The 20800-nt window shown below is 38.1% G+C and overlaps 1 protein-coding gene across 1 annotated transcript in view; it reads right to left on the bottom strand.

The window, feature by feature from the left end:
• Positions 1-18395, bottom strand: part of LOC111159667 (lysine demethylase 5A) — a 100273-nt gene extending 81878 nt beyond the window's left edge. The window contains exons 1-5 of the mRNA XM_022522216.1: positions 17749-18395; positions 15097-15174; positions 13448-13570; positions 2158-2328; positions 13-147 (exon numbers count right to left, since the gene is read on the bottom strand). Of these exons, the coding sequence (XP_022377924.1) occupies positions 13-147; positions 2158-2328; positions 13448-13570; positions 15097-15174; positions 17749-17913 (672 nt within the window). The 5' untranslated portion in view covers positions 17914-18395. The remainder of the gene's footprint in view (positions 1-12; positions 148-2157; positions 2329-13447; positions 13571-15096; positions 15175-17748) is intronic.
• Between the last annotated feature and the right edge of the window lie 2405 nt (positions 18396-20800).

The following is a 20800-nucleotide window of genomic DNA, read 5'->3' as shown; positions in this document are numbered from 1 at the left end:
GGAAGTTGATACCTGAGACTTGACACGCCTTGTTCTCTTCGGCAGAATGTTCATTCTTGTGCCTGGCTCTGGGGAAGTTTGGACATCAGTGCCAAGAACCTCAGGCTCTACTTTTTCCTTAAGATCTAAATTAGGCATCTGTATACCCTAAAGAATCAGAGCACAGAAAGAAAGCAGGTTCACTGATAAGAAGTAAGATTGGAGAATCAGGAGAGAAATAATAAATTTCCAATAAATCCCAAAACTACGTGAAACCAGATGACAATTCTACCCAGCAAATCCATCTACAGATTCAAGACAATCCCTATCAAAATCCTAGCAGGCTTTTGTTGCAGAAACTGAGAAGTCAATTTCTAAAATTTATGTGGAAATGCATGTTCTTTGGAAATTCTGAAGAAAGAAGAAGGAGTTGGAAGACTAACACTACTGGATATCAAAACTTACAATACTCAAGACAGTATAGTACTAGTGTTAGGGCAAATATATGACCAAAGAACAAAACAGAGACCAGAAATAAACCGACATTAATATTCAACTGATTTTCAACAAAGGTGCCAAGGTAAATCAATAGGAAAAGGGGAGTCGTCTTTTAAACATATGATACTGGTACAACTGAATATTCATATACATATACATTTCCCCTCCCCCCACAAATGCACTTACACTTTTACCTCATACTTTACAGATACAAAAAAACAAACAAAAAAACTCAAAATGGATCTAGACCTAAATATAAAAGCTAAAACTATAAAACTACTAGATGAAAACAAAAAAGTATCTTTGGGGACTTGGGTTAGGAAAAGATTTCTTAAATATTTCTTAAATATGACAACAGAAGCACAATCCATAGAAAGGGGGTAAAGGAAATTAATAAACTACTCTTCAAACAGACACCATTATAAAAATGAAAAGATAAACCACAGACTAGCAGAGAATATTTGTAAAATCATATACCTAATAAAAGACTTGTATCCAGACTACATAGCAAACTCTTAAAACAAATGTAAGATGACAAACAATCCAATAAAAAAAATATCAGAACAGACACTTCATCAAGAAGATATACAAATGGCTAATATGCACATGAAAAGATGCACACCACTGGTCATTAGAGAAATGAAAATTAAAACCACAATGAGATACCACTACACACCCACTAGAATGGCTATAAGCAAAAAAACTGACAATACCAAGTGTGGGCAAAGACGTGAAGAAACTGGAAGCCTCTACATTACTGGTGGGAATGTAAAATGGTTCAGCCACTTTGGAAAACAGTTTGGCAGTTTCTTAAAAAGTTAAACATAAACTTACCATATAACCCAGCAATTCCACTCCTAGGTATCTACCCAAGAGAAATGAAAACATATGTCCACACAAAGACTTATACATGAATATTCATAGCATTTATTCATAATAGCCATAAACTGGAAACAATCCAACTGTCCACCAACTGGTAAATGGATAAACAAATATGGCAGATCCATACAAGGGACTATTATTCAGCCATAAAAAGGAATGAAGTACTAATACAGGCTAAAACATAGATGAACCTTGAAAACATTAGGCTAAGTGAAAGAAGCCAGACACAAAATTATACTGTATGATCCCATCTATGTGAAATTTCTACAAAGGCAAAAAACTACAGAGCCAGAAAGAAAATCAGATGTTTATCTGAGTTTGGGGTTATGAACAGGAAACAACTACAACCAAACACAAAGGAACTTTCTGGGCTGATGGAAATATTCTAAAACTGAGCTGTGGTGATTACTGCATAAATGTATAATTTATTAAAGCTTACTGACTATGTATCTACAATGACTGAATTCTACAGTATGCAAATTATAACCTCAATAAAGCTATTTAAAAAATACATGAAGTCAAGAGGAAGAATTTTTCAAAAAGCTTAAGTCAAGAGAATTTATTTCAAATAAATAAGAAAACCACCTTCATTCCCATTGACCTTTATCTTGTAAAGCACCAAAAGTAGCTGCAATTTTTAAACCACACCTTGCTACCCCAAATTTCGGTACCCAGAGAAACCTTTTTAACTTTCTATGCTTAGCAAACTGCTACCTTGTTACAGTGAACACAGTCTAACATTCATATTTGGAGGACTGGATTTATCCACTCCTGAAAACAAAAAATGATGCATCTCACCATAAGGCTGACACCAGACTGGAAAAGTTCATATGGGTAGAGAATTCTTTCATAATGTGACTTCAAAAGAGACCCAGTTCCTTTTCCTGGCAGATATCCCAAGCGACTACCCACTTTAGACCATTTCTTCTCTTTTGTAACCATTTCAAAACCTCCTTTGCTGGCAACGATCTGAAAAGAAAGTAAAAATCATTTAGAAAAAGAAGGCAGATTCATGCATTCTGACTCTGTATCTTGCCTGCTAAACAGAAAAATTGTTCTGAGCTTAAGAAATTAGATTTCTAATTTCCTTTCCACATACACCTGACATTGAAATTTGTCAACATTTAAAGCATGAAGTAAAGAACGACTTTCAGAAGTTTTAAACTCTACTATTTAACTAACGTTAATGTGCCTATTTTCAATGAATTAAACAGTTTTATGTACTCCATATCCATAAGGAACTCAAAATATAAAATAAGAATTAAAACAACAGGGACGCCTGGGTGGCTCAGTTGGTTAAGCAGCTGCCTTCGGCTCAGGTCATGATCCCAGCGTCCTGGGATCGGGTCCCACATCGGGCTCCTTGCTCGTCAGGGAGCCTGCTTCTCCCTCTGCCTCTGCCTGCCATTCTGTCTGCCTGTGCTCGCTCTCTCTCCCTCTCTCTCTCTGACAAATAAATAAATAAAATCTTTAAAAAAAAAAAAAGAATTAAAACAACAAAAATAAACATAAACATAATGTAAGTTATATAGCATGAAATAAACATAGGAAATGAAATTGGGAAATGTACCAAATAACTTAGAGAATTTTAACAGAAATGTCAAGGAAACAGTGGATTCAGAGACTATTTTGGAAAAGGCTATAATTTTTCAAAAGAAGTTTTACATGGAAGATTACAAAGGAAAGATGGGGAAAGATCAGATTACAGTGGTAGACTTACTAGAAAACATAAGTACAGAATGTATTAACATAGGAAGAGTTAAGATAAATTGAACAATTTGGCTGAATGCTCACATCAAACCAGGCACTATATAGAACATACATATATAAAGGTTCTCTATCTTTCAGAAACTGATACTGTACATCTCTCACACTCTAAAATACAGGCAGTGTTCAGGTGACTGATGATAAAATAAAAAGGACTGTGACATAGTTATCTGAACTCAAAAAAATATTTGAGTGTACACTACTGCTATTTCTCTTCATCAAAAAAGTTAAGAGAAGGGTGCCTGGCTGGCTCAGTTGGTGGAGCATGCAACTTGATTTCAGGGTTGTGAGTTCAAGCCCCACACTGGGCATAAAGCTTACTTAAAAAAAGTTAAAAGGAAAATTAAACATAGAATTACCTGACTCAACAATTCCACCCAAAATAACTAAAAACAGAGAGTTAAACAGATACTTGCAAACCAATGTTCACAGAGGCTTTACTCACAATACTCAAATGCTGGTAACAATGGTGGAAAAAACCCAAAGGTCCATCAAGAAATGAATAAGCAAAATCTGATATATACATATAATGGAATATTATTCAGCCTTAAAAAGGAATGAAACTAATGCATGTGACAACATGGATCCTTGAAAACATTATGCTCAAACACAAAAAGATGAATATTATATGATTCTACTTATATGAAATACCTAGAATAAACAAATTTAATAGAGGAAGTAGAATAGAGGTTTTACCAGAGGCCTGAAGGGAGAGGGGAAGTTCTGGAAATGAAGAGTAGTGATGGTTGTACAACATTCTGAATGCACCTGAAGTCATTAAATTGTACACTTAAAAAACGGTTAACTGTTATGTTATGCATATTTTACCATAATTTTGTATAAAAAGGCTAAGAACATGGACTGTGGAGCCAGATTTCCAGAGTTCAAAGCTCACTACTTAATAACTGTGTGACCTTGGGTAAGTTACATCATAATTTGCACTTTGGAGCCCTATTATTAAAATATTAATAATAGCACTTACACCTTATTATGAGGCAGTTATAAAGAAAAATGAAATAAAACACGAAAAGCACCAGGACAAAATAAGCACAGTGTCAACATTAGCAGTGTTATTATGTCTGTGTGTATAGGCATGTGGGGTCTGTGCATGCTGTAAATAAACGTTTTCAGCTCTTGTACTCCACAGTGCTCTTATACACAAAAACGAACCTATACCAAAGCAAAATTTCCCTCAAAGCTTGGTGGGAACACGTAAGTTCACATGCACAAAAGTTGAACATATCTCTAATTCTTTAGCTTCTTTTAGCACATCCTCAGAGAAGCCGTCTCTGTTAAAAAAAGACTTGCCAAGGAAAAATTATAAGAAGAAAAAAGTTTATTTTTCCAATCTCGTAGTGTAGAGGAAAACACAATAAGGGTGTTTTAGAGGGCTATCTGGAAACAAGTGCATGAATCAGGATGCCTTTCATTCACATCTTTCTAGCGCTTCTATACTGTCAGGTACTATTCTGGGTGCTTGGGATACACCTGTGAATAAAACAAAGATCTCTGCCCTCATGGTGCTTATATTCTACCAGGAAAAACACCCAATAAACATAGTATGTAAATTTTAAAGTGATAAGTCCCCTAGAAGAAACTTTAAAAAGCAGTTAAAAGACCTCACACGTGAGGGTTTAACCAAAGTACAAATGGTCACAAAAAAAGTTCATTATAAAAGTGAAATTTGAGCAAAGACTTCTTCAAGGTGAAAGAGTTACCCAAGCAGATATACAGGGAACCGTCAGAGCGCAGGCTCCATCTCAGAAGTATACCTCAAATGTCTGAGGAACAGTAAGGAAGCCATGTGGTTGAAGCAAGTGGGGAAGAGTCCAAAAGAAACAGAAGCTCTCTTAGTAGTCTTCATTATACGATACATTTATCACCATTACATACTATTCTAGTTTGTATGTAAAGCACCTTAAGTTAAATTTCCATTAGTAATGATATATCTGCATGGATAAAGTCATGCTATACCACCCAGTTAAGATACTTACTGGCATGCAGCTGTGAAAATGACAGCCAGCACAGTCAGAGTACGGCTAAGAAATAAGATAAAACTATCTCACAAAGAAAGCAATACTGTGACTTTGTCTTCGTGCATATAACACTCTAACAATCTAACAGGGCCTGATACTATAAAAACACACAAAACTTTACACTTATTTTTCTTCAGCTGACAGATTCAAGAATTATCATGTATAATTTCAAAATATAAAAACCATTTACTCCTAATATTTTACCATGAAATATATCACACCGTTATCACCAGAAAAATATCACTTGTAAGCCATGTCCTATAAAAAGGTACATGACATGCAAAGATAAACTGAACAAAATGGAAACAAGCCCTTCAATCAAAACTTGAGCAAAAAATAATGTCAATCAAGGCGAAAATTTCCATCCAATGTAAAACTAAGTCTGGCCAGTAGAGGACAATCTTAACAGAATTAAGTAGTAGTCTCCTACTTAAAACCTCCCTCTCAAGCCTCCGCTGAAAAGATAGTTAAGGTACAAAAAGGCATAGGACCAAGAGAAAGCAGATACATTAAGTGATAATCTAGCAGGCAAGAACAAAAACCAACCAAGCACCTTCAACAGAAGAAAGCCACGGAGAAGCAGAGTCTGTAAAGGCCTAAGAAATGGAAGCAGCAGTCCCTTTAAAATCAGAGATGGCGGGGCACCTGGGTGGATCAGTCAGTTAAGCATCTGCCTTCAGCTCAGGTAATGATCCCAGGGTCCTGGGATAGAGCCCCAAGTTGGGAATTCTTGCTCAGCAGGGAGCCTGTTTCTCCCACTCTCTCTGCCTGCTACTCCCCCTGTTTGGGCTATCTATCTCTCTGTCAAATAAATAAAATCTTAAAAAAAAAATAAAATAAAATCAGAGACGGCAATAAACAGAGAACAGGACTGGTTGAAAACCTGTATAAAAGCAATTAGACCTCCTCCAGTCAGCACAGCCAGGCAACTATTGCTCTCTAACCCCAGGACAAGACTAAAGATTTACTCTCAGGAGTCTGAAAAGAAGGAACTCTAACCATTGTGAAATGTGTAAGCCTAATGATTCACAAACCTGTGCCCCTAGGGCAAATAATACATTGTATGTTAATAAAAATAATTCAAAAAAAAAAAAAAAGAAGGGACTCTAACCTAATAGAAACAGGTAAGCAAACTTAGGATCAAATACTCTAATAGTCTAGAATCAAGTTATCAGTCTAACATTTAACTAATAAAAGTTCAGAAAGTGAGAAAAGGTAAGTGGGAGATATAATTATCAAAGAATACAAAAAATACAAGAAAAGTTGTAAGACCTCAAAGACGAGTTCAGATAAGAAAACTTAACAAGTGGGGAAAGGAGTGGGGGGCGGATAGGGTGGCTGGGTGATGGACATTGGGGAGAGTATGTGCTGCGGTGAGCGCTGGGTGTCATGTTAGACTGATGAATCACAGTCTTGTACCCTTGAACAAATAATACATTATATGTTACTGTTAAAAAAAAAAAAAAGGAATTAAACATACATGCCTGAGTGCCTATACCAAGTTAAAAAAAAAAAGAAGAAAAGTTATCAAGTGCAATCAAAGTATTAAATGAGATAGTGAACATTCTCTCCTCAGAAGTGATTTCATAAAGAAAGGTACAGGAAAGCTATGAAGACAGCAATAGTTTGGGTATAAATGGAGGAAGACAACATGGCACATTACATGGAGTTAAAATTGGATCTGAGATCGAGGGCTACCACAATTTTGCTTTTGCCTGGAAAGGTTTCCTGCAGTTGTGCCACTGAGAAAGATAGCAAAAAGACTGAAGTCTTAGGATCACTGACTGGAATGATTCACAAATTCCCTTATGATGACCCTACTTACAATAAACTTCATAAACACTTTGACAAAAATAAACCGTACTTGATCCCAAAACCAGACAAAGACCCCATCAAAAAAGAGAGTTACAGACCAATATCCTTGATGAACACTGATGCAAAAATTCTCACCAAAATACTAGCCAACAGAATCCAACAGTACATTAAAAGGATTATTCACCACGACCAAGTAGGCTTTATTCCAGAGCTGCAAGGTTGGTTCAACATCCACAAATCAATGTGACACAATATATTAATAAAAGAAAGAACAAGAATCATATGATACTCCCAATAGATGCTAAAAAAGCATTTGACAAAGTACAGCATCCTTTCTTGAACAAAACTCTTCACAGGGTAGGGAAAGAGGGTACATTCCTCAATATCATCAAAGCCATCTATGAAAAACCCACAGAGAATATCATTCTAAATGGAGAACTGAGAGCTTTTCCACTAAGGTCAGGAACACAGGAGGGATGTCCATTATCACCACTGCTATTCAACATAGTAATAGAAGTCCTAGCCTCAGCAATCAGACAACAAAAAGAAATTAAAGGCATCCAAATTGGCAAAGAAGAAGTCAAACTATGACTCTTTGCAGATTATGTGATACTTTATGTGGAAAACCCAAAAGACTCCACTCCAAACCTGCTAGAACTTGTACAGGAATTCAGTAAAGCATCAGGATATATCCATCAATGCACAGAAATCAGTTGCATTTCTTTACACCAACAGCAAGACAGAAGAAAGAGAAATTAAGGAGTCAATCCCATTTACAATAGCACCCAAAACCATAAGATACCTAGGAATAAACCTAACCAAAGAGGCAAAGAATCTGTACTCAGAAAACTATAAAGTATTCATGAAAAAAATTGAGGAGGACACAAAGAAATGGAAAAAAGGTCCATGCTCATGAATTGGAAATGTCTACGCTACCTAAAACAATCTACATGTTTAATGCAATCCCTATCAAAATACCACCAATTTTTTTCAAAGTAATGGAACAAACAATCCTAAAATTTATATGGAACCAGAAAAGACCTCGAATAGCCAGAGGAATGTTGAAAAAGAAAGCCAAAGTTGGTGGCATCACAATTCCAGACTTAAGCTCTATTACAAATCTGTCATCATCAAGACGGTATGGTACTGGCACAAAAACAGACACATAGATCAATGGAACAGAATAGAGAGCCCAGAAATAGACCCTCAACTCTATGGTCAACTAATCTTCAACAAAGCAGGAAAGAATGTCCAATGGAAAAAAGACAGTCTCTTCAACAAATGGTGTTGGGAAAATTGGACAGCCACATGCAGAAAAATGAAACTGGACCATTTCCTTATACCACACACAAAAATAGATTCTAGGGGCGCCTGGGTGGCTCAGTGGGTTAAGCCGCTGCCTTCGGCTCAGGTCATGATCTCAGAGTCCTGGGATCGAGCTCCGCATCGGGCTCTCTGCTCAGCAGGGAGCCTGCTTCCTCCTCTCTCTCTGCCTGCCTCTCTGCCTGCTTGTGATCTCTCTGTCAAATAAATAAAATCTTAAAAAAAAAAAAAAAAAGATTCCAAATGGATTAAAGACCTCAATGTGAGAAAGGAATCCATCAAAATCCTTGAGGACAACACAGGCAGCAACCTCTTCCACCTCAACTGCAGCAACTTCTTCCTAGAAACATCACCAAAGGCAAGGGAAGCAAGGGCAAAAATGAACTACTGGGACTTCATCAAGATCAAAAGCTTTTGCACATCAAAGGAAAACAGTCAACAAAACCAAAAGACAACCGACAGAATGGGAAAAGATTTTTGCAAACAACATTATCAGATAAAGGGCTAGTATCCAAAATCTATAAAGAACTTATCAAACTCAACACCCAAAGAACAAATAATCCAATCAAGAAACGGGCAGAGGACGTGAATAGACATTTCTGCAAAAAGACATCCAGATGGCCAACAGACACATGAAAAGTGCTCCACATCACTTGGCATCAGGATAATACAAATTAAAACCACAATGAGATACCACCTCACACCAGTCAGAATGACTAACATTAACAAGTCAGGAAATGACAAATGCTGGTGAGGATGCAGAGAAAGGAGAACCCTCCTACACTGCTGGTGGGAATGCAAGCTGGTACGGCCACTCTGGAAAACAGCATGGAGATTACTCAAAAAAGTTGAAAATAGAGCTACCCTACAACCCAGCAGTTGCACTACTGGGTATTTACCCTAAAGATACAAGTGTAGTGATCCGAAGGGGCACGTGCACCCGAATGTTTATAGCAGTAATGTCCACAATAGCCAAACTAAAATAGAGGAAGATGTCCATCAACAGATGAATGGATAAAGAAGATGTGGTATATATATATAATGGAATACTATGTAGCCATCAAAAGAAATGAAATCTTGGCCTTTTTCAATGATGTGGATGGAACTAGAGGGTATTATGCTGAGCGAAATAAGTCAGAGACAGACAATTATCCTATGATCTCCCTGATATGAGGAATCTGAGAGGCAACATAGGGGGTTTGGGGGGTAGGGAAGGAAAATAAGAAACAAGATGGGATCAGGAGGGAGACAACCGTAAGAGACTCTTAATCTCACAAACCAAACAGGGTTGCTGGGGGGGTGGTAGGGAGAGGGTGGTTGGGTTACAGACACTGGGGAGGGTATGTGCTATGGTGAGTGCTGTGAAGTGTGTAATTCACAGACGTGTACCCCTGGGGCAAATAATACATTATATGTTAATAAAAAATTTTTTTAAATAAAATGTAAATTTTATTAAACTTTGTTCATTATGAAATGTTCAGCTGGACTTTAAATTAGTGAAGGTTCTAGACTTTCATTTTAAAGATGACAGATGACGGGGCACCTGGGTGGCTCAGTGGGTTAAAGCCTCTGCCTTCGGCTCAGGTCATGATCTCAGGTCCTGGGATCGAGCCCCGCATCGGCTCTCTGCTCAGCAGGGAGCCTGCTTCCTCCTATCTCTCTGCCTGCCTCTCTGCCTACTTGTGATCTCTCTCTCTGTCAAATAAATAAAAAATCTTTTTTAAAAAAAAATAAAATAAAAATAAATAAAGATGACAGATGAACAAAGATGAAACATCAAGGAACATATGATGTCCACCTGTTAACTGTTTAAAAATGTGATAAAAAGCAAAACAATAAATAACTAAACAAACATGTATGTATAAATGAAAAACACATACTAATGCATATACCACTGTGAAATCTCAAGGCACTGGGAATAAAGATTAGATTCTGCATCCTCAAGAAAAAGAAAGCCACATAGGAAGGAACAAGAATTAATTTAGCATCATTCTTCTCAACAGCAACACTAAAGGCGGAAAGATTATGGAGTAAAGCTTTCAAAATATTAAAGGAAAACAATTTAAAATTTAGACTTCTAAACACTAAAGTGTAAGAGTACAACACTTTGAGATGAGCAAAAAATTTATATTTCATTCATCTTCTTCATGAAACTAACAGAAGAAATGCTTCACCAAAATAGGAGGAAACCAAGTAATATGCACTTGAAATAAGGGGAGAGGGAAAGGGAGTTCCCAGAACAGTAACAGCAACAGGAGGTTCCAAGCTGACAGCTGACCTTAAAAAACAAGGAATATGGATTGGAGCAGGAAAAAAGAGCTCCAAAGGAATGGCCCCAAGAAGAAAATGAAACTAATAGATTACCTGACAGGTAAATCATGTGGAAAGATTTATACTGCTGCTGGAAAATCTGAAAATAAATTTTTGATGGTTACAAAGAAAACTTACAAAATGACCACAGGGAGGGTGATTATTAACTCCAAGGAAAATAAAAATTGGTATAAGGAAAACAATCATAGCATACTATAAGGCTCAGGTACAAATAATATTTGTATTTACAGGCAAACTAATAAATTTTGATTAATAAAGAACTAATCTAGGACACTTGGCTGGCTCAGTTCATGGAGCATGCAACTCTTGATTTGGGGGTTTAAAAAAAAAATTTGATCTAACTACACTAGAATAGAACAGGGGCAGTAAGAAAGGATTTAGGTTTCTTACACCCACTCTCCATCTCTAACAGTAGAAAATCAGTGTATAATATTTAAAACTGAAAAGTGAAGAGCTAGCATGAGTACATTATTTGGAAATATAAGGATCTAAATCAGAAACAGCTAAAAGAATTGAAAGTAATTAGTTCTGAGGACTGGGAATGGGAGTGGAGAGGTGGAGAGGAAGAATGTTAGTTTTTATTTTAAGCCTGATATTTTACAAAATATTACACTGACCAAAAAAGTTGTTTGTTGTTTTTGAAGATTTTATTTATTTATTTGACAGAAAGAGAGAGAGACCATGCACAAGTAGGCAGAGCAGCAGGCAGAGGGAGAGGAAGAACCAGGCTCTCGGCTGCGCTGGGAGCCCAATGTGGATTCTGATCCCAGGACCCTAGGATTGACCAGAGCCGAACGCAGCCACTCAACCAACCGAGCCACCCAGGCACCCAACCAAAAAGGTTTTTAAGGGCTAGAATGAATGTTCCTTGCTGCACTGATTGTAAACAGTAATTGATAATTTTAAAACTCCATTAAATTATAGACATTCCAAGTAACACTTTTTATTATTAAAAATAGTAAGACAAAATTATAATTTAATCAACAAGGAAACCATCAAAATGAGAATTTAATGACTCAGACTGATGAGTGAAAATTTGTTTCCCATTATAAAGCAGTGGAAAGCAAAGTGTTTCAAAATCATGTCTATAATAACACAAACTCCAGAGATGATAACCAGCTACCAGCCAAATCTTTTAAGTTTCAGTATAAAATTTAATATAAAATTTTTAAAGTGGGGCGCCTGGGTGGCTCAGTCGTTAAGCGTCTGCCTTCGGCTCAGGTCAGGATACCAGGGTTCTGTGATCGTGCCCCGCATTGGGCTCCCTGCTTGGCAGAAAGCCTGATTCGCCCTTTCCCACTCCCCCTGCTTGTGTTCTCTCTCTCTCGTTGTGTATCTGTCAAATAAATAAATAAAATCTTTAAAAAAATTGTTTTACAGCATTCTAACCTGACACTAAATTTAAAATGTATCACAAAAAATAGCTTAAATATGTTTGTCTTGTTTTCCCTTGAAAATGAAATCTCCAAAATTAACTCTATAATTTGAGTAACAATTTTATTTCAAAGCAATGTATCAGAGGATATGAAAGACCACACAGAAAGATATTTTCAAAGTTCCTCAGATAATCAAGCTATCTTCACTCACAAATCAGAAGGATCATATATTTTTATTTCTATATCAACAAAACATGTTTTCAAGGTAATTTTTTTTTTAAGATTTTATTTATTTGACAGAGATCACAAGTAGGCAGAGAGGGAGACAGAGAGAGAGGAGGAAGCAGGCTCCCTTGTGAGCAGAGAGCCCGATGCAGGGCTCAATCCCAGGACCCCGAGATCATGACCTGAGCCGAAGGCAGAGGCCCAACCCACTGAGCCACCCAGGTGCCCCATTTTTCAAGGTAATTTAAATGCTGCTGCAGATCAGTTAGTTCTTTTCACGTTAGGAAATAAAATGTTACAAAATTAACATGTTTAGGTAAAAATTAATCTAAACTCTTCCCTCTTAAGTTTTCAACTCTTACTCATTCTGGATAATGCTGGCTTCAGTTACCCATTAACACTACTTATAGCTATTAATACAATGGATTCATATCACACATGAGAATGATGATGTGAATTTCTTTTAATGTAACAAATTTTCAATTAAGAAACAGAAAACAGATGACAAGGTCAACAAAAAACATTATACACTCAACACAAGATAATATTAACAGATTGGCATCATTTCTCTTGCATATTGATTATCACAGAGCCTACTAATTTGCCATTAAATATGTTAAATCTTTTTTTTTTTTTAAGATTTTTATTTCTTTGTCAGAGAGAAAAGAGCGAGCGAGCACAAGCAGGGGGAGCAGCAGGCAGAGGGAGAAGCAGGTTCCCTGCCATGTGGGACTCGATGCCAGGACCCCGGGATCATGACCTGAGCCGAAGGCAATAGCTTCACCCACTGGGCCACCCAGGAGTCCCTAAATTTGTTAAATCTTACTATAAATTATAAAATAATTTTAAAGATAATTTCAAAATTTTTCATTTACATTTCATGGTCAAACACACAAATCCTGCCCAGGAAGGAATGTTTTCCATCAAGTTTATTAGAAATTCCTAATTTCATAGATTCATTAGCATCTGCTCCAATTTCTTTTTTTTTTTTTTTTAAAGATTTTATTTATTTATTTGACAGAGAGAGATCACAAGTAGGCAGAGAGGCAGGCAGAGAGAGAGGAAGGGAAGCAGGCTCCCTGCCGAGCAGAGAGCCCGACACGGGACTCGATCCCAGGACCCTGAGATCATGACCTGAGCCAAAAGCAGCGGCTTAACCCACTGAGCCACCCAGGCACCCTCTGTTCCAATTTCTAAATCAAGTACAAGCCTCACCTTGCTCAAAGCATACAGATCCAGGATTTTTCTCTCCACCACTGGAATCTTCAAAGTAGATCCTTGGAGTTCCCAAAATTTTGCTAATTGATCCAAGAAGTCCAGTCTCACTCTGGTCATTGCCTAAGATTATTAGAAAACAGAAACCAGAATTAGGAACTAAATTATGATTGAAAATAAATCAGCTTTACTTAACAAAGGTACTCATTTTTCTAAAGAAATCCAAAGACCTCATTATTGCTTAGCCCAACCCCCAATAAAGAAACAAAACGCTTGTAATAAACTTTATTCACTAAGGCCAAAAATCACTCTAATATATTAGAAATGTTCTTATATTTTATAAACCAAAGCAATTTTTTTGTAATAGTTGGCTTAACTTTTAGCTAACCAGAAAATGTAGTAAATTGGATTATTCTGTTTTTAAGCATTCTATCATCTCATCCATAGAAAATATGCCTACCTCAGATACAGCAATTCTCCACCCTACTGATATTAAAATCCTTCATGTATCTAATTACAAGAGACTAAGGGGAAAAAAGGATTAAAATCCCAGAAAATAAATGTCTCAGAAACATCAAGAGGAAAAAAAAACTTCACCATGACATATTAAAGCCTCAGCTAGGTAAGATTTCTCTTTTGTACTCTGAAACACTTTTCTACTACACTGAAATATCTTTCAACAACCCAGCAGAGAGGTATAACAGCAATATTTAAATAGATTTCAATCTAGAAAATTTAAGAGAGACCAGTAATACTTAAAGAGACATGTTAATAAATCAGATTAACAGTCTTGGAAAAGTTCTGTTAAAGCTAAAAATAACCTTTGAAAACCTTTCTTAGTATATGTGCTGCCGAAGCGAGCACTGAAAACCTTTCATAAAATATTAAAACATACTCTTCCAAGACCCCAAGAGAGAATCTTTCAACATTAACATAAAATTTTAGTAGAATATTAAGTGCTAAAGGAAGTAGAAGTTAGAATTTCAGGATCTCAAAATTTAAAAGAAAAAAAGAATTCCAGGTCTCTGCAGGTAAGCAATGGATATTTCCACTATGAAACACATAGCTAGAGAGTGTTTTCCGTAGTCCCAGTTAAGTGAAAAAAAAACTGTTAACAACTACTTTTTACAATTTGATCTCAGCCCAGGTCTTGATCTCAAGGTTGTGGGTTCAAGCCCCATGTAGGGCTCCACCCCAGAAGTGGATCCTATTTAATAAGGAAGAAAGGAAAGGAAGGAGGGATGGAGGGAGGGAAGGAAGGAGGGAGAGGAGAAAAAAAAATGAAAAGGGAAAAGAAGAAGAAACCTCCTTCCATTCAATCCCAACTAACATTAATTCTAAGCCTGGTACATGAGTTGCTCAAAGTTCTCGGCTAGAGCCCGACATTAAGAATGAATCAGGAGGAGGGCGCCTGAGTGGCTCAGTGGGTTAAGCCTCTGCCTTCAGCTCAGGTCATGATCTCAGGGTCCTGGGATCGAGTCCCGCATTGGGCTTTCTCTCAGCAGGGAGCCTGCTTCCCCCTCTCTCGCTGCCTGCCTCTCTGCCTACTTGTGATCTCTCTCTCTGTCAAATAAATAAAAAAATAAAATCTAAAAAAAAAAAAAAAAAAAGAATGAATCAGGAGGAAGAAATCTTGATGTAACACTCACCTCAAGTTCATTCAGGCGCTGGACTCTGGGAGTGAAACGAAAACTTTTTACTTCACATGCAAATGGAGGTTGCCAATCCTAAATAGAAATATATACATATATAAATATATATATATATTTTTTAAACATACTGATGTATAAGCAAAGAACGCATTATTCACTCCCTTAGTTTAAGGGGATGAATAGCCATAAATCATAATGAAAACAAGTCAACTTTAAGTATTTTTCATTGTAGAAATAGAGTAGTATTTTTCAGATGAGATATTTTCAATATTACTTATCTCCAATCACTCATCTCTCATATTCCATTATTAAAATTATTTTACCTATAAATCCTCCTCAAATTGCACCAGTCCCATTATTTATAAGCCACATTTATGTTTTCCCCAATCACTCAAGTGGAATGCAGTGAACTCATGTATCACAACAGTGTCTAATAAACATCTAAGTTTACCAAATTAAAAACAAAACAGAATCTGAAAGAAACTATAAAGGGTAAAACTGAGGATTAAAAAGTAATTTTTTAAAGTATTTATATAATTTTTTGAAGTACTTATATAATACATATATAATCTTTTTTTGTTCATGTGTAATGTGACACAGCACTTCACAGTCTATGTTACATAAATGTTTTGTTCAAAGCCTGGTTTCTCAGCATCCAAATATTTAAAAAAAAAAAAAAAGTAAGCAAATCCACAGAACAAGGGCAATTTCCAGATTGGAGCCGTGGTATACTGAAATGATAGCACAATTCAAGTAGGGTTCTAGAAAACGTATTTTGATTTGGCCTAAATAAGAGTAAATCTACCTAAAAATGTGAGAAGTAGTCAAAAAAATTTTCTTATCTTGGAAACTAAAGAACTTCACCAATATTGAAATTAAATTCTGCTTATAAACAAGATTTATTTTTAATAATAATATAACATACAAAGAAAAGCTATATTATTTCAATCTTTTAGTAATAAAAGGCATATACACACACACACACACATATATACACACATACATACACATACACACACTTTTTTTACCTGAAGGTACCCTAATACAATTTCTACTTCATAAAGGCAAGACAGGAGATAAAAATATGGTTTAGGAAAAACTTCAGTCTTCAAGTTTTGCCAGTATTAAGTAATTTTGATAGCTAAACAGTTAAACGAAGCTTTAGGAAGATGGCAATGCACATCCCATCAATTACATAGCAATCAGTTTTTAATCTTTTGCCTGTGATTAACAATTTATAAATCTTAACCGGATTCATTAAGCACAAACAGGTTTAGCAGCGTGTCTGGGTTTTAGAATCAAACAGACTGATCTAGGTTCAAAATCTACCTTGCCACTCACCCAAGATCATACATTTGATAAGTTATGTAACTTATTCCGACTTGTCTCATCTGTAAAATTAGATGTTATTTACCCACTAAGGTTTCAAAGAATATTAAGTGAAATACTCTGTAGGTGCTAAATTAGCTCCTGCTCCTCCCTCCTATCTTAAACTCTCCTTATTCTCTAGGGTGCCCACCACTTGTGGTTGTCTGTGGTGAGAGCAGACACTTTTTAAAATGCAACACGGAAAACAGTACTTCATCTTTTATTCTGATTAGTAAACAAAACACAAAGCAAGGAGTCCTTTTAAGAAGCGCGGAAGGCAATAGTTCACAAACTTTATTGTGCACTGAGCATCATCTAAGAATACGTGCTGGAAAAGCACATTATAGAACTTCCACATCCAGAAATTTATTCTAGTCTGAAAAGGGGCCTAGAGATATGCATTTTAACAAGCATCTGGTTGAGCCTTGTGCAAGTGGACCAAGAATAGCATTTGGAAAACGCTGGTCTAACGGGTAAAGAAAAAAACCCTTTTGACCTTGAGCAAATCACACAACCTCTTGGGGCACTAATTCCCCCAAAGGCGTAGTCTTGGCTTTCCTTGCTTTAAAGATGGAGGATTATAAAAACCTACAGGCGAACAGTAATTTGCAATAATTGCAATTCATAAATCTTTGAATCTCGGTTCCTTATGTCAAAAGATTCAACGTTTTCTTCCACCTCTATTGTTGACTAATTCCTCTTAAGCCACCAAATTCTAAAATAAATGCTTCTCCTTTTCCCCTGGGAAGCCTCTTTCATTGCGGCAACAGAGTCTAGGGTTCTTGTTTGGAAATACCATCTTAGGAGACAACTAGATCTCAGATTACCGTTTAAGAAACCTTACCCTCGAGATGAGGCCTGCAAATATTTAATAAATTAAGCACTAATAGAACTTGGATAAAAAGAAAAAAGTAAATGCAAGGGCAGTTTTTACTATAGCACCATAATGAGAGAGCACAATACAGGAGGGTAAGAAGTGTCATGCCCTAACACTTCAAACGCCATCTCGGCCAACGAAAGGCCTGAAGTCTTTTGTTACCCCTGCCTACAATCAAGAAGAGAAGTACCAGCTCCCAAGTTCTAGGCGGAAAGGCCCCTGGACACCACTCTCGCGTTTAGACGTGCCTATCACATAAAACCTGCAAAAGAAATCAAGGCAAGAACATCGAGAAACTTAGCTTCTAGTTGTTGAGAAACAAGAGAGTAAATATGAAAGGGCAGAAGGACCCGAAAAGTAAAATTAAAGCACTCTCCCTGCCCTCTCTCCTCGGACTCCGGTACCTTGGGCGGTCGGATTTTGCAGATGCCGGTTTTTTCCGCCAGAGGCCGGATGCGGCCGATAAAGCTGAGCGGATCCGTGAATTCCTCCCAGCTGGGCTCAAAGACTGGGCACTCGGGAGGTGGCACAAACTCCGCCGCGTAGCCCCCCGACCCCACGCCTGCCATGGCAATACCCGGAGGACCCCCGGGGGGGAGGAGGCGGGGAACAGGTGGAGAAAGGCTGGCTGAAGCCCTCCGAACCCTCTCACGTCTCTTGACAGCGGCCAAAGCTCATCTTCTCGGACAAGAACTGCTCAACACAGGAACCCCACAATCGCTTCCTCTTCTCGTTTGTTATTGTTTCCTTCGGGGTTTTTCCTCTCTGGGTCAGGACTTTTCCGGAAGTTAAGGTACTGTCAAATCCCTCCGCCACCACAGAAACAAAATCCCTCCGCAGCAACGCGACGCCTCGTCGTAGGGCCTTTCTTCTTCCTCCCTTTGCCGGCAGCCGGGTGTGGTTCCTAATCTCCTTGTCTGCGATAGTTCTGCGCTGTCCGACGGCTTCAAGCGGCAGACCCCGGAGGTTCCACGAACGTTCCTTTAGGAAAGAGATTGCTGAGAGGAAAACTGCCGGAGCTCAGGGGAACACACTCTTCCGGCGCGGAGGAATGTGTAATGCCCCAGAGGGCAGAGGTTCTGCTTCCGGTGAGGAGGGTTCTGTTCCCCTTTGTGTACAAATGACACGAAAACCAAACTCAGCCAGCCCTAGGCGGTACTATCTCCCTGCCCGGGTACCGCGGCGTGTTTTAACCTTCCTGTCTAATTCCACGTAACTCACTTTTTCGGCATCTCTTTCTTTAGTCTTTTGATTGTTAGTCTCCCTTCTGAATACTCTCACTCGGCCAATTTATAGCCGCCTCATCTCCATGACAACAGGTTCAGGTCGAATCTAACCCCCCAAATCCTGCCAGCCGATTTTAGCCATCATCTAGGAATTGCTTTTCGTGCACATGGAAGCAACCGCTCTTGACCTTGTTTTTCCGGCAATTGATCCCAAGTCATCTCAACAGCAAGCACTTCACTCTGCTACCACACGCTCTGTAAACCTTTGTCAGTATGCTGTAAAAGCTATTGCAACCTTCTGATCCTGTTTGCCAAAAATTTCTATGCCAATGTACATCTCCACTTACTCCAAATTGTGGGCAAATAACGTAGAAAGAATTAAAGAAGAAACCATGAAGTGGTAGTTCCAGTATTAAATATTTACTGGAAGGAAGACTTCCTTTCCAGGGCTTTTCCTCATACTCCCTGGGAAACCTCAGCTACCCCAGGACCTAAATTGCCTACTATAGTTGATGATTTCCCAAACTGTATTTCCAGCCAAGATTTTTCTTTCGAGTTACAAACCAATACATCTCGCTGAATACTAGATAAGCCCACTTGGTTAATTCAAGTACCTACAGTTTTTTCAGTGTTTCCAGTTTCCATGAATGACTTCATCCACCTACTCAGCTGCCTGAGCCAGAAATCCTCGACTGCTCCCTTACTATGCATAATCTAGAGACTGTGTCACCTAAAAATCTTGAATTCACCCATGCCTCCCTATTCTCATTATCTCTATCCTAATTTAAGTTCTCTCCCACCTGAACTATGATAGCTCAGTTCTTACCCCCATCTCCAATCCCATTCTACTCTGTAGTCAGATTGCTTTGTCTAAAATCCATCTTACTCCCAAACTTCACTTGCTATGTTTCTCCATATACCACACCAAGAGTTCTGTGATGGCTTTAATGCACCATGCTTTCTCTCATCTCTGAGCCTTCACATATATGTTTCCTCTGTCTGAAATATGTTTTACTCTCCTGGTCCCACCCCACAGTTTCATATATCTCCTTTCTGACCTACTCCTCTTTCTCTCTCTCTTTCTTTCAAGATTTTATTTATTTATTTGAAAGAGAGAGAGCATGAGCGGGGTGAGGGGCAGAGGGAGAGGGACAAGCGGACTCCCTGCTAAGCTGGGTGCCTAGTGTGGGGCTTGATCTCAAGACCCTGAGATCATAACTCGAGCAGAAGGCAGACATTTACCTGAGACACTAGGTGCCCCTGACCTACTCCTCTTTCATCTATGAGGTTAAATATCACTTCACCTGGAAAACCTTCCCTAACTCTCGAAAGTTATTTATTCAGCAGCAACCTGTACTTCCTCATCAGACTTTTTTGGAATTGCTTAATTGCCTTTCTTCCTCAGACTTTAAGCTATACAAAGGCAGGTGCAGAGTCTGTTTTATGGACCATTGTAGCCCCATTCCTAAAATAGTGGTTGGTGTATAAAGGCGTGCAATAATTATCTGCTAAATAAATATCTGTTGAATGAGCGGATGGATTCACCCAATAAATTTACCTTGTGTTTCACTGACTCATCCTACGTTTACATATAACAAATTTTGAGACTCTACCAGGGTGTGGCATATACAATATCCCTTAACTTGATTTTAGCATCCATAAAAATTCACACCCAGTTACTCTCACCCACCAGTCTAAACCCCATACACATTTTTTTTAAAAGATTTTATTAATTCAGGGATGCCTGGGTGGCTCAGTTGGTTAAGCAGCTGCCTTCGGCTCAGGTCATGATCCCAGCGTTCTGGGATCGAGTCCCACATCGGGCTCCTTGCTCAGCAGGGAGCCTGCTTCTCCCTCTGCCTCTGCCTGCCATTCTGTCTGCCTGTGCTTGCTCTCTCTCCCTCTCTCTCTCTGACAAATAAATAAATAAAATCTTAAAAAAAAGATTTTATTAATTCATTTGACAGAGACAACACAAGCAGGGGGAGTGGCAGAGGGAGAGGGAGAAGCAGACTCCCCACTGAACAGGGAGCCCGATGTGGGGCTCGATCCCAGGATCCTGGGATCATGGCCTGAGCCAGAGACAGACACTTAACCGACTAAGCCACCCAGGCCCCCCCACACACTTGTTTCAGTTCGTCTTTGTTATGTAACAAGCCACATCAAAACTTAGTGGCTAAAAAAACTTAGTGGCTAAAAATGAAAACTATCACTGCAATTCTTTGGGTTG

Source organism: Enhydra lutris, unplaced genomic scaffold, assembly GCF_002288905.1.
Source record: "Enhydra lutris kenyoni isolate GAN:26980312 unplaced genomic scaffold, ASM228890v2 scaffoldscaffold69, whole genome shotgun sequence".
In the NCBI taxonomy this organism is placed as follows: Eukaryota; Metazoa; Chordata; class Mammalia; order Carnivora; family Mustelidae; genus Enhydra; species Enhydra lutris.
Note: the sequence above shows the minus strand (reverse complement) of the source record. Positions and strands in the feature narration are given on the sequence as shown.